At 34.2% G+C, this 15714-nt stretch overlaps 1 protein-coding gene across 2 annotated transcripts in view; it reads right to left on the bottom strand.

The window, feature by feature from the left end:
- The window catches only part of TMEM232 (transmembrane protein 232), a 183299-nt gene that overhangs the window by 39723 nt on the left and 127862 nt on the right, over positions 1–15714 (bottom strand). For both annotated transcript variants that reach the window (XM_056824706.1, XM_056824705.1), the window contains exon 12: positions 11100–11335. In XM_056824706.1, coding sequence (XP_056680684.1) covers positions 11100–11335 — 236 coding nt within the window. The remainder of the gene's footprint in view (positions 1–11099; positions 11336–15714) is intronic.

Genomic DNA, 15714 nt, shown 5'->3' with positions numbered 1-15714 from the left:
AGTATAGATTTTTGTAAATAAATGTATGAAATGTTCAAAAATTTGTGATTTCATAGATTAAAATTTAGGATATGTTTCACTTGTTCATTTGTTTTATTTTGATGCAGATAGTTTATCTTTTTTTTTTTTCGGTTCTGGTTGTATTATTGTCTCCATTTGCTAATTCATCATTTTCTTTTGTGATCATTTCTTTTTTGGATTATATGGCATTATAGCATAAATTAGAGTTTTAAAACTACTGAATTCACTGCAACTACTACTAAAGAACAGTAAAATTAATGGTTGTCAAGTGAATTAACATCAGTGAAGTATGAAGACTATTAGAGGAAAATAATTCCCTTGACTCTCCAGTGCCAAAGGAAATGGGTAAAGAGTTAAAGTGATGGATTTCTTATATATGATTATTTCTTCTTTCATATTTTTTCTTTTCTTTTCTTTTAGAGGTCAACCCCTAGGTAAAATATTTAATTAGAATATTTGGACTTTATAATACTGCAGCAATCAGTTAATTTGGAAGCATAGAGTTTGATCTATGCCTATACACTTAAGCTACAGTCACTATTAGTCTAAATTTAGATGTAATATTCTAGACAATGTAATTTTAATTTTTTTATTTAATTAATTTAGAATATTTTTCCATGGTTATATGATTCAATGTTCTTTCTCTCCCCTCCTGACAAGCAATTCCACTGAGTTTTACATGTATTATTGTTCAAAACCTATTTCCATATTATTAATATTTGCAATAGAGTGACCATTTAAGTCAATATCCCCAATCATATCCACATTGAACCATATGATCAATCACATGTTTTTCTTCTGCATTTCTGCTCTCACAATTCTTTCTCTGGTTCTGGGTAGTGTTCTTTCCCATAAACTCAGCAGAATTGTCCTGGATTATTGCATTGCTTCTAGTAGGAGAAGTCCATTACATTCAATTGTACAACAGTTTATCAGTCTCTGTATAAAATGCTCTCCTAGTTCTGGTTCCTTTGCTCTGTATCAATTCCTGGAGGTCGTTCCAGTTCACATCAAATTCCTCCAGTTCATTATTTCTTTTGGCAAAATAGTATTCCATCACCAACATACACCACAATTTGTTCAGCCATTCCCCTCATTTTCCAATTTTTTGCCACTAAAAATAGTGCAGCTATAAATATTTTTGTACAAATATTTTTCCCTATTATCTCCTTGGGGTAGAAAACTAGCAGTGGAATGGCTGGATCAAAGAACTGGCAGTCTTTTAAAGCCCATTAGGCATAGTTCCAAATTGCCTTCCAGAGGGGTTGGATCAATTCACAACTCCACCAGTAATGCATTAGTGTCCCAATTATGCCATATCCTCTCCAACATTTATTACCTTCCTTTGCTGTCATATTGACCAATCTGCTAGGTATGAGGTGGTACCTCAAAGTTGTTTTGATTTGCATTTCTCTAATTATGAGAGCTTTAGAACACTTTTTCATGTGCTTATTGATAGTTTTGATTTCTTTATCTGTCCCTTGCTCACTTAACAATTGGGGAATGGCTTGATTTTTTTGTACAACTGACTTAGCTCCTTATATTTGAAAAATTAGACTTTTGTCAGAAAGATTTTTCCCCCAACTTGTTGCTTCCCTTCTAATTTTGGTTGCATTGTTTGTACAAAACTTTTTTAATTTAATAAAATTAAAAATTATTCATAATACATTTTGTAAAGCTTTCTATCTCTTGCTTGATCTTAAATTCTTTCCCTTCCCATAAATATGACAGATATACTATTCTATGTTCACCTAATTTACTTAGCCATTCTGAATTTCTTTGTATAGGGTGTGAGATATTGATATAAACCTAATCTCTCCCATAATGTTTTCTAATTTTCCCAGCAGTTTTTGTCAAATAGAGAAGTCTTGTCCTGAAAACCAGGATCTTTGGGTTAGTTTAACACTAGCTTGCTGAAGTCGTTTACCCCAAGTCTATTCTATTGACCCTCCATTCTGTCCCTTAGTCAGTACCATATTATTTTGATGACCACTGCTTTTAGATGACCAGGTTAAGATCTGGTACTGCTGGGCCCCCATCCTTCACATTTTTTATTAGTTCCCTTGATATTCTTGATCTTTTGTTCTTCCAGATGAACTTTATTATAACTTTTTCTAATTCGGTAAAAAATGTTTCTTGGTAGTTTGATAGCTATGGCACTAAATAAGTAAATTAATTTAGGTAGGATTGTCATTTTTATGATATTAGCTCGTTCTACCCATGAGCAATTGATGTTTTTCCAATTATTTAGATCTTGTTTCATTTGTGTGAAAAATGTTTTATAGTTATATTCATATAATTCCTGAATTTGTCACGGCAAATAGATTACTATGTATTTTACCTTGTCTAGAGTAATTTTAAATGGAGTTTCTCTTTCTAACTCTTGCTGCTAGATTTTATTGGAAACATATAGGAATGCTAATGATTCATGTGGATTTGTTTTATGTCCAGCAACTTTGCTAACGTTATTGTTTCTACTAGTTTTTTAAGTTAATTTTCTTGGATTCTCATGTTATCTGCAAAGAGTCATAGTTTAGTTTCCTTATTGCCTACTTTGATTCCTTCAATTCCTTTTTCTTCTCTAATTCCTACTGCTAGTGTTTCTAGTACAATATTAAATAGTATTGATGATAATGGGAATCCCAGCTTCACTTATTGGGAAGGCATCTAATTTATCCCCATTGCAGATGATACTTGCTAATGTTTTTTAAATATGTACTGTTTATTATTTTTAGGAAAGGCCCTTCTATTCCTATACTTCCTATTGTTTTCAATAGGAATGGGTGTTGTATTTTGTCAAATACTTTTTCTGCATCTATTGAGATAAACATATGATTTCTATTAATTTGGTTGTTGATATGGTTAATTATGTGGATGTTTTTCCTAATATTAAATCATCCTTGCATTCCTGGTATAAATTCTACCTATTTCATAGTGAAAAATCCTTGTGATAACTTGTTGTAGACTTTTAGCTAGTATTTTATTTAAGATTTTTGCATCTATGTTCATTAAGGAGATTGGTCTAAAGTTTTCCTCCTCTATTTTTGGGCTTCCTGGCTTGGGAATCAGTACTAGATTTGTATCATAGAAAGAATTTGGTAAGCCTCCTTCTCTCCCTTTTTTATTAGTTTGTAGAGTATTTGGATCAAATAATCTTTAAATGTTTGATAGAATTCACTTGTGAATCCATCTGGCCCTGGTGATTTTTTCAAGGGAGTTCTTTGAAGTCTTCTATAATTTCTTTTTCTGATATGAGATTATTTAAGTATTTTATTTCTGCTTCTGTTAATCTTGGAAATTTATATTTTTGTAAATATTCATCCATTTCACCTAGATTTCCATATTCATTGCCACATAATTGGGAAAAATAGTTCTTAATAATTACTTTAATTTTCTCTTCTTTAGAGGTGAGGTCACCCTTTTCATTCATGATACTGTTAATTTGCTTCTCTTCTTTCTTTTTCTTAATTAGAATACCAATACTTTGTCTTTTTTTAAAAATACCAGCTCCTGGTCTTATTTATTAATTCAATAGTTCTTTTACTTTCAATTTTATTAATTTCTCCTTTTTAAAGATATTTTTTAAGATTTTTAAAAATATTTTTTAGATTTCCAACTTGGTCATAATCTAAGGGTTTTTAATTTGTTCTTTTTCTAGTTTTTTTTTAGTTATATACCCAATTTGTTAATCTCTTTTTTCTCTTTTTTGTTAATATGGGTTCTCAGAGATATAAATTTTCCCACAAGTACTTCTTTTGTGGTATCCCATAGATTTTGACATGATGTTTTCTCATTGGCATTCTCTTCAATGAAATCATTAAATTCTTTTATGATTTGTTCTTTAAATAACCAATTTTAGAGAATCAGATTATTTTTCAATTAATTTTTGATTTGCCTCTCCATGTACTAATTATAATTTTTATTGCATTATGATCTGAAAAACTTGCATTTATTATTTCTGCTTTTCTGCATTTGTTTGCAATGTTTTTGTGTCTTAATACATGGTCAATCTTTGTGAATGTCCCATGTACTGCTGAAAAGAAGCTGTATTCTTTTTTATTCCTATTTTTCTCCCTATACTTATTAACTCTAATTTTCCTAAGATTTCACTCATATTTATTATTTCTTTATTTTTTGATTTGATTTTTTTAAATTTGATAGAGAACGGTTGAGATCTTCCACTAGTATAGCTTTACTACCTATTTCCTCCTTGAGCTCCAATGGTTTCTCCTTTAAAAATCTGGATGCTATACCATTTTGCGCATACATGTTGAGTACTGATATTTCTTCATTGTCTATACTGCCTTTTATCAGGATATAATTACCTTCCTCATCTCTTTTAATCAGATTTTTTTACTTTGGCTTTGTCAAATATCATGACTCAGACTCCTGCCATCTTTTTCTCAGTTGATGACCAATAAATTCTGCTCCAATCTTCAGTCTCCAGACACCCTGTGTGTGTCTACCTGTCTTATGTGTGTTTCTTGTAGACAACATATGGTAGTATTTTGGTTTCTAATCCACTCTGCTATTTGCTTTTGTTTTATGGATGAGTTCATCCCATTCACATTCAGAGTTATGATTATCACCTTTGTATTCCTCATCATTTTGATTTCTTCTTTTAGTCCTGCACTTTCGTCTTTCACTATTTCCTTCTATGCCAATGTTTTTCTTTTAATCAGTTCCCCTTGCCCCCCCCTTATTTTACTTTCCTTTCCAACCCCTTCCTTCTTATTTCCCTCTCATTTCTCTTTAAGGTCCATTAATCTTTATCCCCAACCTTTCCCTACCTTTTAATATTACCTGCCCCACTCCTCCCCTTCATTATTGCCCCTCAACTTCCCTGTACGATAAGATAGAATTCTATACCCCAATAGATCTGGCTGTTCTTCCTTCTCAGACATGATTCCATTGAGAAGAGGTTTTATGTATTATCTATTACCACTCTTTTCTTCCCCTCCTTATAAGAGTATGCTTTACCATCACCACCACCCCACCATGTGCCTCTTTATATGGTATAATTTATCCTATTGTTCTTCTTCCTTCAAGTTTCTCTTAGTACCTTTCTCTTTTATTCAAGATGATATGTAAAAAATGGGAGGCTTTTCCCTCCCATTTTTACATATCATCTTGAATAAATTAATACCACAACCTCTGCCTATGAATAATTTTTCTATGCATTGTTAAAACAATTTTGAAGAGTTACAAATACCATTTTTCCATATAGGAATATAAACAATTTGATCTTACTAAAGCACTTAAAATTTTTTTTGGACTTCTGGGCTAAGATGGCTGAAGAGTAGAAGAAAGGAACTTCTCAGAAATGACGGATATAAAGCATTTCAAAAGGACAAAAATCACAATCAGACGAGTGAAGGGGCTCAGTTGCAGGGAGAAGCCTTGAAGGTAGGCAGGTTTGGAGGTATTTCTATACTATAAGAGGGTAAAATTACACCTACCAAAGCACAAACTGATCTCCCCTCCCCTACACCACCTACCATGCCAGGGTTAGAGTGAGGGCTGGGGAAATCTCTAGGTTATTGAGAACTGGCTGAGGGCAACACAGATTTATTGCTGAGGGCAGTGCAAAGCCTTGCAGCCAAATTTGGGACCTGAAGCTGAGGAGCATGGAACATGGGTGCAGAGATAGGGCAGAGATGGGCTTCCCATAGCAGATCCTTCAGAGCCTGGAAAAATAGCCTCAGGGTAAAACCTACTTGCTACCTGCCTTCCTAACTCAGACTTCTGGCTGAGAAGAGAAAAATAAGACAGCAGTGGCCACCAACATCCAATAACTATAATCTACAAGTACCAACAACAAAAAATAATAAGATACAACAGAAAAAACCTCTGACCTTGGAGAAATTCCTTGGAGAAAAAGAGGCAACAGTGTGACAAAGAGAGTGACAAATAAGCAAACACATCTAACCTTTCCAAAAAGAGTGGAAATTGGTCACATGCTCTCGAGGAACTCAAGAAGGAGTTTAAGAACCAAGTAAGAAAGATGGAAAAACAATAAAAAGAAAAGTGGGAGAAATAAATGAAAGTAATTCAAAATGAAAACAACAGTTTAAAAGACAGAATCTCCCACTTAGAAAAAGAGGCACAGAAATCACACAAAATAATAAGCAAATTGGAGACCAGAATTGACCTGCTAGAAGCCATGAAAAACAGGATAGACCAAACTGAAAAGGAGAATCAAAAGATCATAGCTAAAAACCAATCTTTAAAGACTAAAATTGGGCAAGTAGAAGATAATGATCTCACAAGACAGCAAGAATTAATAAAGCAAAGTCAAAGGAATGACAAAATTGAAGGAAACATGAAATATCTCATTTAAAAAACAATTAACCTGGAAAACAGGTCGAGGAGAGACAATTTGAGAATCACTGATATACCTGAAAACCTAGAAAAAATTAAAGTCTTGACATCATATTATAAGAAATTATCCAAGGAAATTGCCTTGATATTCTTGAACAAGAGAGCAAAATAGACATTGAAAGAATCCCCCTACATTAAATCCCCAAAAGACAACTCCCAGGAATGTTATAGTCAAATTCAAGAACTTTCAGGTTAAGGAGAAAATATTGCAAGCTGTCAGAAAGAGACAATTCAGAAATCAAGGAGCCCCAGTCAGAATTACACAGGATCTGGCAGCTTCCACACTAAAGAATCACAAGGCTTGAAATATGAAAAAAGAAATTTCCCTCTTTTTTGTTTACTTTTTCATTTTTCACTCAAATTTTATATTTTGACATCAAATTTTCCATTTAGTTCTGATCTTTTCTTTAGGAATGCTTGGAAATCTTCTATTTTGTTAGATATTTGTACCTTCCCCTGAAAGTATATAGTCAGTTTTGATGGGTAGGTGATTCTTGGTAGACCCAATTCTCTTGCCTCCCTGAATATCATTCCAAGCCTTGGAGTCCTTTAGTGTGGAGACTGCCAAATATTGTGTAATCCTGACTGGATCTCCTTGATATTTGAATTGTCTTTCTGGCTGCTTGCAATTTTTTCTCCTTGGCCTGGTACATTGAGCCAACAGACCCCACTGGTTGACATGGTCACAGTTTGGGAGCCGGGACCTGCAAGGCAGCCAACCCCAAGAAAAAGCCCCCCACTAACCCTCTTCTGTGACTTCTCTTTCTCTAACTTTCCTAACTAATGGACTTTGATTATTATTCTCTCCCCAATACAGGAGGAATAATATGAGAGAAAATACTTATAGGATCACTACATATATATCCCACTTTAATCCCCCTAAGATTATTACCCCCAAATGATTGCAGTTACAGAATTATAGCCCAAAGATTATTGACTATTACCCTCCTCCTTTCCCTCTTCACATTCCCATTACAAGTCAGGCAAGCTAAGAACATCAATCACCTTCAAGACACACTCCCCTGAATTCTGTTTATAGACAGAAACCAGGCCAACATTTACAGATGCTTTAAAGTAACATGAGAAAAATAGAACTTGTAAATTGAAGAAAACACCAAATCGGGCCTGTCATTAAATTGTACTCTAACCTTGTACTTAGCTACAAAATGTGTTGTTACCCTTCTCCTAAGTAATTGTGATTGATTGTGAAAGCTGACCAAAAGTAACAATGATTCTCCTAGGTCAGGGAGAACTAACTTCAAGATCACCCTTTTTTATGTCATTTATCTATAGCAACAATGATTTATTGACTGTCTCCTTAGGATACATGTCTTGTTAAGTTCCATGTATGTAGAAAATTGATTGTGTGCCAAAGAAGTATGTACTTGAAACCCTACATAATAAATGAACCTCCATGCTATGGCAGAACACTGTGTGATGCCTATGCACGTGGGCCTGAGCACACAGTGTCTGTCATCTCCATTACTAGACCAGATTGTCACAACTAGACGGAGTAACCTCAGACCCTGGGAAAGACCGCTGCATGGCTCTCAATAGCCTGGAACCTCTTGAATTTGACTATAACATTCCTGGGGGTTGTCTTTTGCAAATTTAATGTAGGGGTATTCTTTCAATGTCTTTTTTGCCCTCCTGTTCAAGAATATCAGGACAGTTTTCTTGGATAATTTCTTATAATAGGATCTGAAGGCTTTTATTTTGTTCCAGGCTTTCCAGTAGACCAGTAATTCTCAAATTAACTCTCTTGGTCATTAACTTCTAGATCAGTAGTCTATTCAATGATATATTTCATATTTCCTTCTAAAGCTTCCCGAGGCGAGAGAAGCTTTAAGGTAGGAAGATAGAGGAAGGATAGAAGTTTTGGATACCGTGCTGGGGGTGGCGGAGCCAAATTAGAAATATGAGGTGGCAGGAATGAGTCAAAAATGCAGGCCTTATTAATTATCAATGAGCCACAGCAAAACTCTGATCAGTGGACTATTCAGAAGGCTTGTACCCATCCAAAGATCCAAACTTAACATCACAGAGGTCGGAGAGATGATAGAGAAAAGAAAGTGCCTGGCCGAAGGCCAGGTCCCAGGTGAGAGAGATAGAGAAGGAATGGAATTAAAGATGGAGCTTGGCCAGAGGCCAAGCTCCAGCAAGAATAGACATCAGTGGGAGCTGAGATCCAAGAGGAAGAGAGAAAGCAGAGCTTGCTGTGGCTGTATTTAATCTCTTTGATATGCAAATACACACAATACATAGGGATGATTATCATTGGTTAACGACAAGGTATTCGTGTGGTTTCTCTTAGCCAGGTGAACACAAAGAAACCTGTTTTCCCACCTAACCTGGGGGAAGCTGGGGACAAGGGTCAGAGGTTTTCCTAGCCAAGCCCAAGACTGAGCATGCTCAAGACTGAGCATGCTCTCTTCTAAGACAATCTGTACATACTGTTTCCCTTGCCCATAGCTAGGGGTGGACTGCTACACCTTCTATTTTCTCATTATTTTTATTTTGCTTTATTAATTTTTCCTGTCTTGTCAGATCATTAGCTTCTACTTGCCCACTTCAAGTCTTTAAGGACTGATTTTCAGTCATGATCTCTTGATTTTCCTTTTCAGTTTGATCTATACTGCTTTTCATGGCTTCCAGCAGGTCAATACTGGTCTCTAAATTGCTTATTATTTCATTTTTATTTCTGTGCTTCTTTTTCCATATGGGCAATTTTGTTTTTTAAGCTGTTATTTTCTTTTCGTATTATTTTATTTTCTTTTTCCCACTTGTCTTCCCATTTTTTTTTCTTCCTTACTTGGTTCTTGAACTCCTTTTCAAGGTCCTTGAGAGCTTGTGACCAATTTCCTTTGAAAGTTTGGATGTGTTTGCTTGTTTGTCACTGTCTGCTGTTGCTTCTGTGTTTTGTTTTGTTTTTTTCCTCCATAGAAATTATCAAGGGTCAAAAGCTTCTTTTGCTGCCACTTATTTCTTTTACTACTAGTGGATTGGAGTTCCTGCATGTTGGTGATATTATTTTCTATATTTCTATATTTTCTATTTCTTTTGTAATAATTATTAATATTCAATAATAAGGGTTCTGATTTAATGCTAAAGAATGAGTGAATCAAAGATTATTAATTTTTATTGATTATAAATTATCAATAATTTCATTCCCTCAGTAGAAATGGAAAATCCACTTTTTCAGGCTCACAAATCTATAAATATTTCACAGTATATACTTTCTGATTTTGGGGTAATATAGTAATCATTTATGGTCTTCCCTCCTCTTCTTTTCCCGGTGTATTAAATATAATTTTATATTACATTGTTCTCTTGAAGGAGATGCAAGAGAAATACTAGAGGAAACTATGCTGATATTTAAAAAATCAATTTAAAAACATACAAAAATATGAAATATTTCCATTTGTAGTATTTAACATGTCTTACTGGAAAATATAACTTCAAAATTAGATAATTTTCAACAATATTTAAAAACAATTAACTTATATAAAATCATGGTGTCTTAGCTAGACTGTAACATATACTTCTAGTTATCTCATTTCAAGACTAATATAATTAAATGAGAAAATGTTCAGAGAATAGCAATGATGAATTACTTATAGGGCTGTATGCCTTCCTTATGACTCATCCTCAGCAATAATTTTAGAATAGAAAGATGAAGACTTTTCAGTTTATTGATATAAAACCTGAGAGAGCATGATTGGCAGGATAGCTAGTGGGAAAGTGCAATGGGGGGTTGAACTTCTGCCTTGGCTTCTATTCTTATGTCTTTCACTAACAAGTAGCTGTACCTCTGGTAAGTCATTTAGCCCCTCTGTTCATATTTAATTAGCTAGGCAAAACAATTTCTAAAACTCTTCTAAGTTCTAAAATTCTGTTATCGTTCATACACTTTTTAAGTCTTTATATTCAGGAAAGGAAAGTATAGGGTGAATTTGTTTAGAAATAGTAAACACATTGAATTAATTCCCCCAAAATTATTTATTTTTGAAAATATTAAGATATTTGTGTAATTTAAAGGGTGATTTATATAGAATAGGTGATCAATGGAAGATAAGCCTATTTTGAATTTGTTCCTAGCCTTTTGAGATTAACATACTATAGGATAATTATAATTTTCTTTCATAATATTTCATCACTACATTGTCAATAGCCAGGGCCTGGTTTGAGTGAGTCTGTAGTTACTGTTATCTTTACTAATAAAAATTTACGTGATGAAAAATTATAATATAATATGTAATATTAATTAAAATAAGCCAAATAATTCAAAGTAATCTGTAGAAGTTGGAATAAGAATTTAAGTAGTCAGCTTGGCAAACATTTACCGGTCAGCTTAGCACACATTAGGAACAGGAACAATGAAAGTGTGAAAAATGACAAGAAAACTTGTGAGATATCACTTATGATATATTGTTCTATAATTTCCACCTTCCATAATGATACTATCTAGAAAGCTCTCTCAGGAACAACTTTTCCTATATCTTCTGAAATAATAAATTTCAAAAAAAACCAAAAAGAAACTATATGAAACTAATTGTAATTTATATTTTGAAATATCATTATTGTAGTTTTAAAAATTCAAACAGAATGTGCACCTTTTAAAAAATTGATATATTTTGTTCAAGCAACTTTAGGATGTAATACATAAACTAGCCCAGATAAACAGGGCTTTACTATACCTTAAAAATATGTGAATAAATTTCTTCTCCATTCGGTATTGAGGTATTTGATAACTCAATGACTTTTCCTCCTTTTTATGTCTCTTAAAGAGAAGACTACTTGTGCCAAGAGGTGGTAAAAGCAGTTTGGAAAGTGCACTGGCCAGTTTACCTCCTATATGTTGGAAGAAAGTTGGGTTCCTTGGAGCTCTTATTGTTGAAGAAATAAAAGGATTTATAGTGTCATTTAGCTCAGCCTATTGAAAAAGAAGGGCAAAAAATGAAACATATCAGTGGAATGCTTAGAAACAGTATAACAATAATATAAATTACTAAGAACTACTATAAAAAGAGACAGAGATCGTGAAAGAGAGACAGAGAGAACAGAGCTAGATTCAGAGTCATAAAACTTGTCTTTGCCACTTATTAACTATGATTTTGAGCAAATTGTTTAATCTCTCTGGACCTTAGTTTCTTCACCTGTGAAATGAGGAGTTTGAACTAGATTATCTTTATGATGCGTTCTACTTTTAATAAAAAATCATGTGATCTTTGTCACTTATAAGTTATATATAATGTATACTATAAAAATACATAATTATATAACAAATATATGTGTATATATATAAACTTTTCATCTATAATCATGTGATCCTAACTACTTATAAATCATCTCTGTGCATAAAATATAGTATGTATGTAGGATGTTCAGAGAGGAATCACACCTCTGTTATGAAAGCTTGTTGCCAAGCCTCTTTCAGGGCTACTCATCCACCTCAGTGTCCACTTTTCATTCAACTCTTACCTGTGGCTCCAAGAAGCAATTACATGCACAGCAGCCACACCTGAGTAAAACCATCTTGGTAGATGGACTAAATCAGGTTGAGAGTAACCAACAGACCTCAGAACCCTTAGTGAGTTAGGGGGATGTCTACCCCAAGCATGTGAAGATTTCCTCTAGCAGAATGGTCAGATGAGGACAATTTGTTTCAACAGCCAAGAAGACAGTACTAGCTATGGAGTGCTCAGAGCTTGGTCAGACATTAAAGAAGCCAAGGTTATCATGGCAGCCTTGGGATTTGTCAGTCATCCTCACTTTGTCTTGCCACTGGACTTGAATGACTATGGAAGAAAGAGTAAGAATGAGAACTTTGTGCAATTCTGCCTCTCTGAAGTCCAGTTCATGCTCAGGTCAAGATATCACCCCATGATGTCATTTGTCCTCTTCAAAAATGAAGGATGAACACCAATGATAAAATCTTTAAGGTCTCTTCCAGTTTTTAATTGATAATCTTGTGAACCTGGCACCCTGTAAATCATATATGTATATAGAATACATGATATATACTACATACATATATGATAAGTATATGTGTATATATATGAACATTTTTACATAATCATAATCAAATTAAAATTTACTGGTGGCCAGGATCATGATTATTGATTAAAAGCTGGAAGAAACCACATACTATACATATATATACAATATACACATATACATACATATATACATGTGTATATTGTAGCATACATTTATGTATTAAGTATAAACATGTGTTAGAAAAAGAAGATAAGGATATGTAATCTATTGGGAATACATTGTTATAGGGAATGTCTAGATAAGGAATTGATGAAACGATGTCGGTTGGCATATAGAGGTATACAAATCATCTGCTTTTCTCTATACAACCAATAAAGTCCAATCATAGGAGATAGAAAGAGAAATCTCATTTAAAATAACCATAGACAATATAAAATAACTGATAGTTTACCTGCCAAGACAAAACCAAGAATTATGTGATCACAGTTACAAAACACTTTTCACCCAAATAAAAGTTTGTCTTATTATTTCTTTATGTCCACTGGGTTCATTAGTTTCTATTTGTCCAATTCTGATTTTAGAATGTTATTTTCTTCCTCGATTTTTTGTTTTCTTTTCCATTTGACCAATCTTTCCCTTATTTTGTTATTTTTCCTCCAAATACATGTAAAATTTTTCCAATATTTTAAAAACAATTTTGAGTATCAGATTTCCCCCCTTCCTTTTAGTAACTCTTGTTGAGATGATAAGCAATATGATATAGATTTTACATGTGTAATGGTGTAAAACATTTCCTCATATTAATCCTTTTGGGGAAAGAAATTCAAACAAACAAAAAAATAAAATACAAAAAGTTTGCTTTGGTCTATTCAGACTCCATCAGTTTTTCCTTTGGAAGCAGTCATCCAATTCTCTTACCATCTATAGTTAAGACTTCTGGAGCCTTTACTGCTGGCTCAGTTTCTCTCAGGACCTATTGCCATAATGTGGCTTTCCTTGCATGCTGCTTTGTCCGTCACTTACACCTTGGTGTGATAGATCTTTTGTGCCAACTTTCTGTGCTGTTTAAGCTGAAAAATTATTTCATTCCATCTTTTTGTGGATTATGCTCTTTCAGAATTTGTTTTGAGTTGTTAAAATTACTCAGAGGGTAATTTTGAAGAGATTCAGGTGGATCTTTGTACCTTTTCTTCCACCTTGGCTCCACCTTTTGAAAAAAGTACCAATCTTACTCTCAAAAGATGTGTTCTTCAGTGTGTGTGTGTGTGTGTGTGTGTGTGTGTGTGTGTGTGTGTGTGTGTGTGTTTTCCTTCATTTCCATTTGGTCCATTCTATTCCTTAGGAAGTTGTTTTCTTTAAGATATTTTTGTGCCACACTTTCCTTTTGGTCTACACTAGTTTTTAGGAAGTTGATTCCTTCAGTGAATTTTTTTTCCCACTGCTGTTTTACTTTCATTATTTGGTTTCAAGTTCTTCCAGGGTTTTGAGGAAGACAAGACATAATTTTACACTTTCCTTTGAGGCTTCATATGTTTACATTTTGGCATTGTTGTCCTCTTGCAAGTTTGTATTTTGTTCTTTCCTGTTATTAAGGTAATTTTCCATGGTCTCTTTTTTTTCTTTGTCTTTTGCTCATTTTTCTAGTTATTTTTTTCTATTTTACCTTATTCTTACATTTACCTAGAATTGTTGAATTTCTTCTCTATTCCAGGGGTAGAGAGAGCATTGCTCCAAGCTTGCAAATTACTTTTTCCTGGTCCTTGGGTAGGCCCAAACTGCCTTTTCCCCCCACACCGTGTCTGTCTACAGAGTGGGCCTCAGCATTCTTGTCCAGCTGGATTTAGCACACCATATTATCAATTTCCCTGTTGTTTCATTGGCTAGTGTAAATATAGCAACACAAAATGAATCTGCAGAAAAAGCAAGAAGTTTTAAACTCTTGGAACTTCAATCATCAGAAGGAGGGTGAAGGAGGAGAGACAGTTTTCCAATGGAATCTTGAAGGGAGCAGTTAGGAAAGTCCAGCTGCTTAAACTTCACTTCCTTCTCTGGCTATTGAATGAGAAGGTGGAAGACAAACCCTCTCTTTGGGTTATTGCTTATCCATTAGACTGAGTGCTGAGAAGACTCTTGGATTTAACCCAGAAGAAACCTGTCAGCATTTGCTGTCAACATCTCCCCTTAGGGAAAGATAACTTTGTTTCCTGAATTTGAATACATGTTGAACTCTTCAATCAACAGGGATAACTTAGAAAATATAGGAAGACCTAATTTTCTCTCACCTCTACCCTCTCCTTACCTCTTCTACCCAAAAAAATAAAAGATCTCTTAGTTAAAAGATTTGATTGTGGGATTTAGTTATTAGGGGAAATGGTCAAGCTTACCATTTATGAGAAGAACATTTCAAGACAGTTGAAAGGGAACAGGAAGTAGTGTAGAAGGAGGAGCCCAAGATTCAGTCTTTCCCCTAGCTTGCTTCCTGCTCTAACACTTCCCTATTACCATAATTACCCTAATAGCAGTATCCACTCTGCTTATTCTATGCTCCTGGAAAATAGCTTGGGATAGGCAATTCTCCATGCTCTGGGCTCTGCTGCCTCCAGCACTCTGTCACTTTACTGCCTCAGAAACTCTGCTGCCCTATTTGTGTGTTTTGTGCCCTTTCTGACTTCACTGTTTATATTGAGTGGTTTAGACTGAGCTGGTCCCCTACCCTGCCCACTCTGCCTTCTATACCTTTGTCAATTGGCTCAGACTGTGTGCATTCCCATCTTTTTTGCCTCTGGTGAAGTAATAGCATGTTGGGCTGGTCCCAGTTCTTTTGGTTCCCACAGATGTTGTGCGGACTATTATCTCTTCATAACCCATTGAGGTTTGTGCCTCCTTCTTTCCTTTTTTGAGGCAATTTATCTTCTCTCTCTCTTCCCCCCACCCCCACCCCCTCTCTTTCTATCTCTGTTTGGATCAGAGGAGTAAATCATCCTTTACTTCTCCATCTTAGTTCCAAGCATCTCCAATTTTTCTTTTAATATTTTTCAAACAAAAAAAATGTTACATGAAGAAAAGTATTTTGTGATTGAATTACTCAAGAGAAATTATATTTGTTCTGAGTGGGCAATATTGCCAATAGTTTTTGAATATTGTTAAGAAGCTTTAAATAAATGACCATGCAGTACTTATTTAGCCTACTTTAGAAACTTTAGAAACTCCCAATTGACCATAATGTAGTTTTATACAAAGAATTTAAAAAATTTTGCCTCTTGGAGATGGAGAAAAGCTTTGGTATTCAAAAATAATTCTCTCTTGTACCTG

Source organism: Monodelphis domestica, chromosome 3 (genome assembly GCF_027887165.1).
Source record: "Monodelphis domestica isolate mMonDom1 chromosome 3, mMonDom1.pri, whole genome shotgun sequence".
Classification (NCBI taxonomy): Eukaryota; Metazoa; Chordata; class Mammalia; order Didelphimorphia; family Didelphidae; genus Monodelphis; species Monodelphis domestica.
This window is presented reverse-complemented; position numbering and strand designations above follow the sequence as displayed.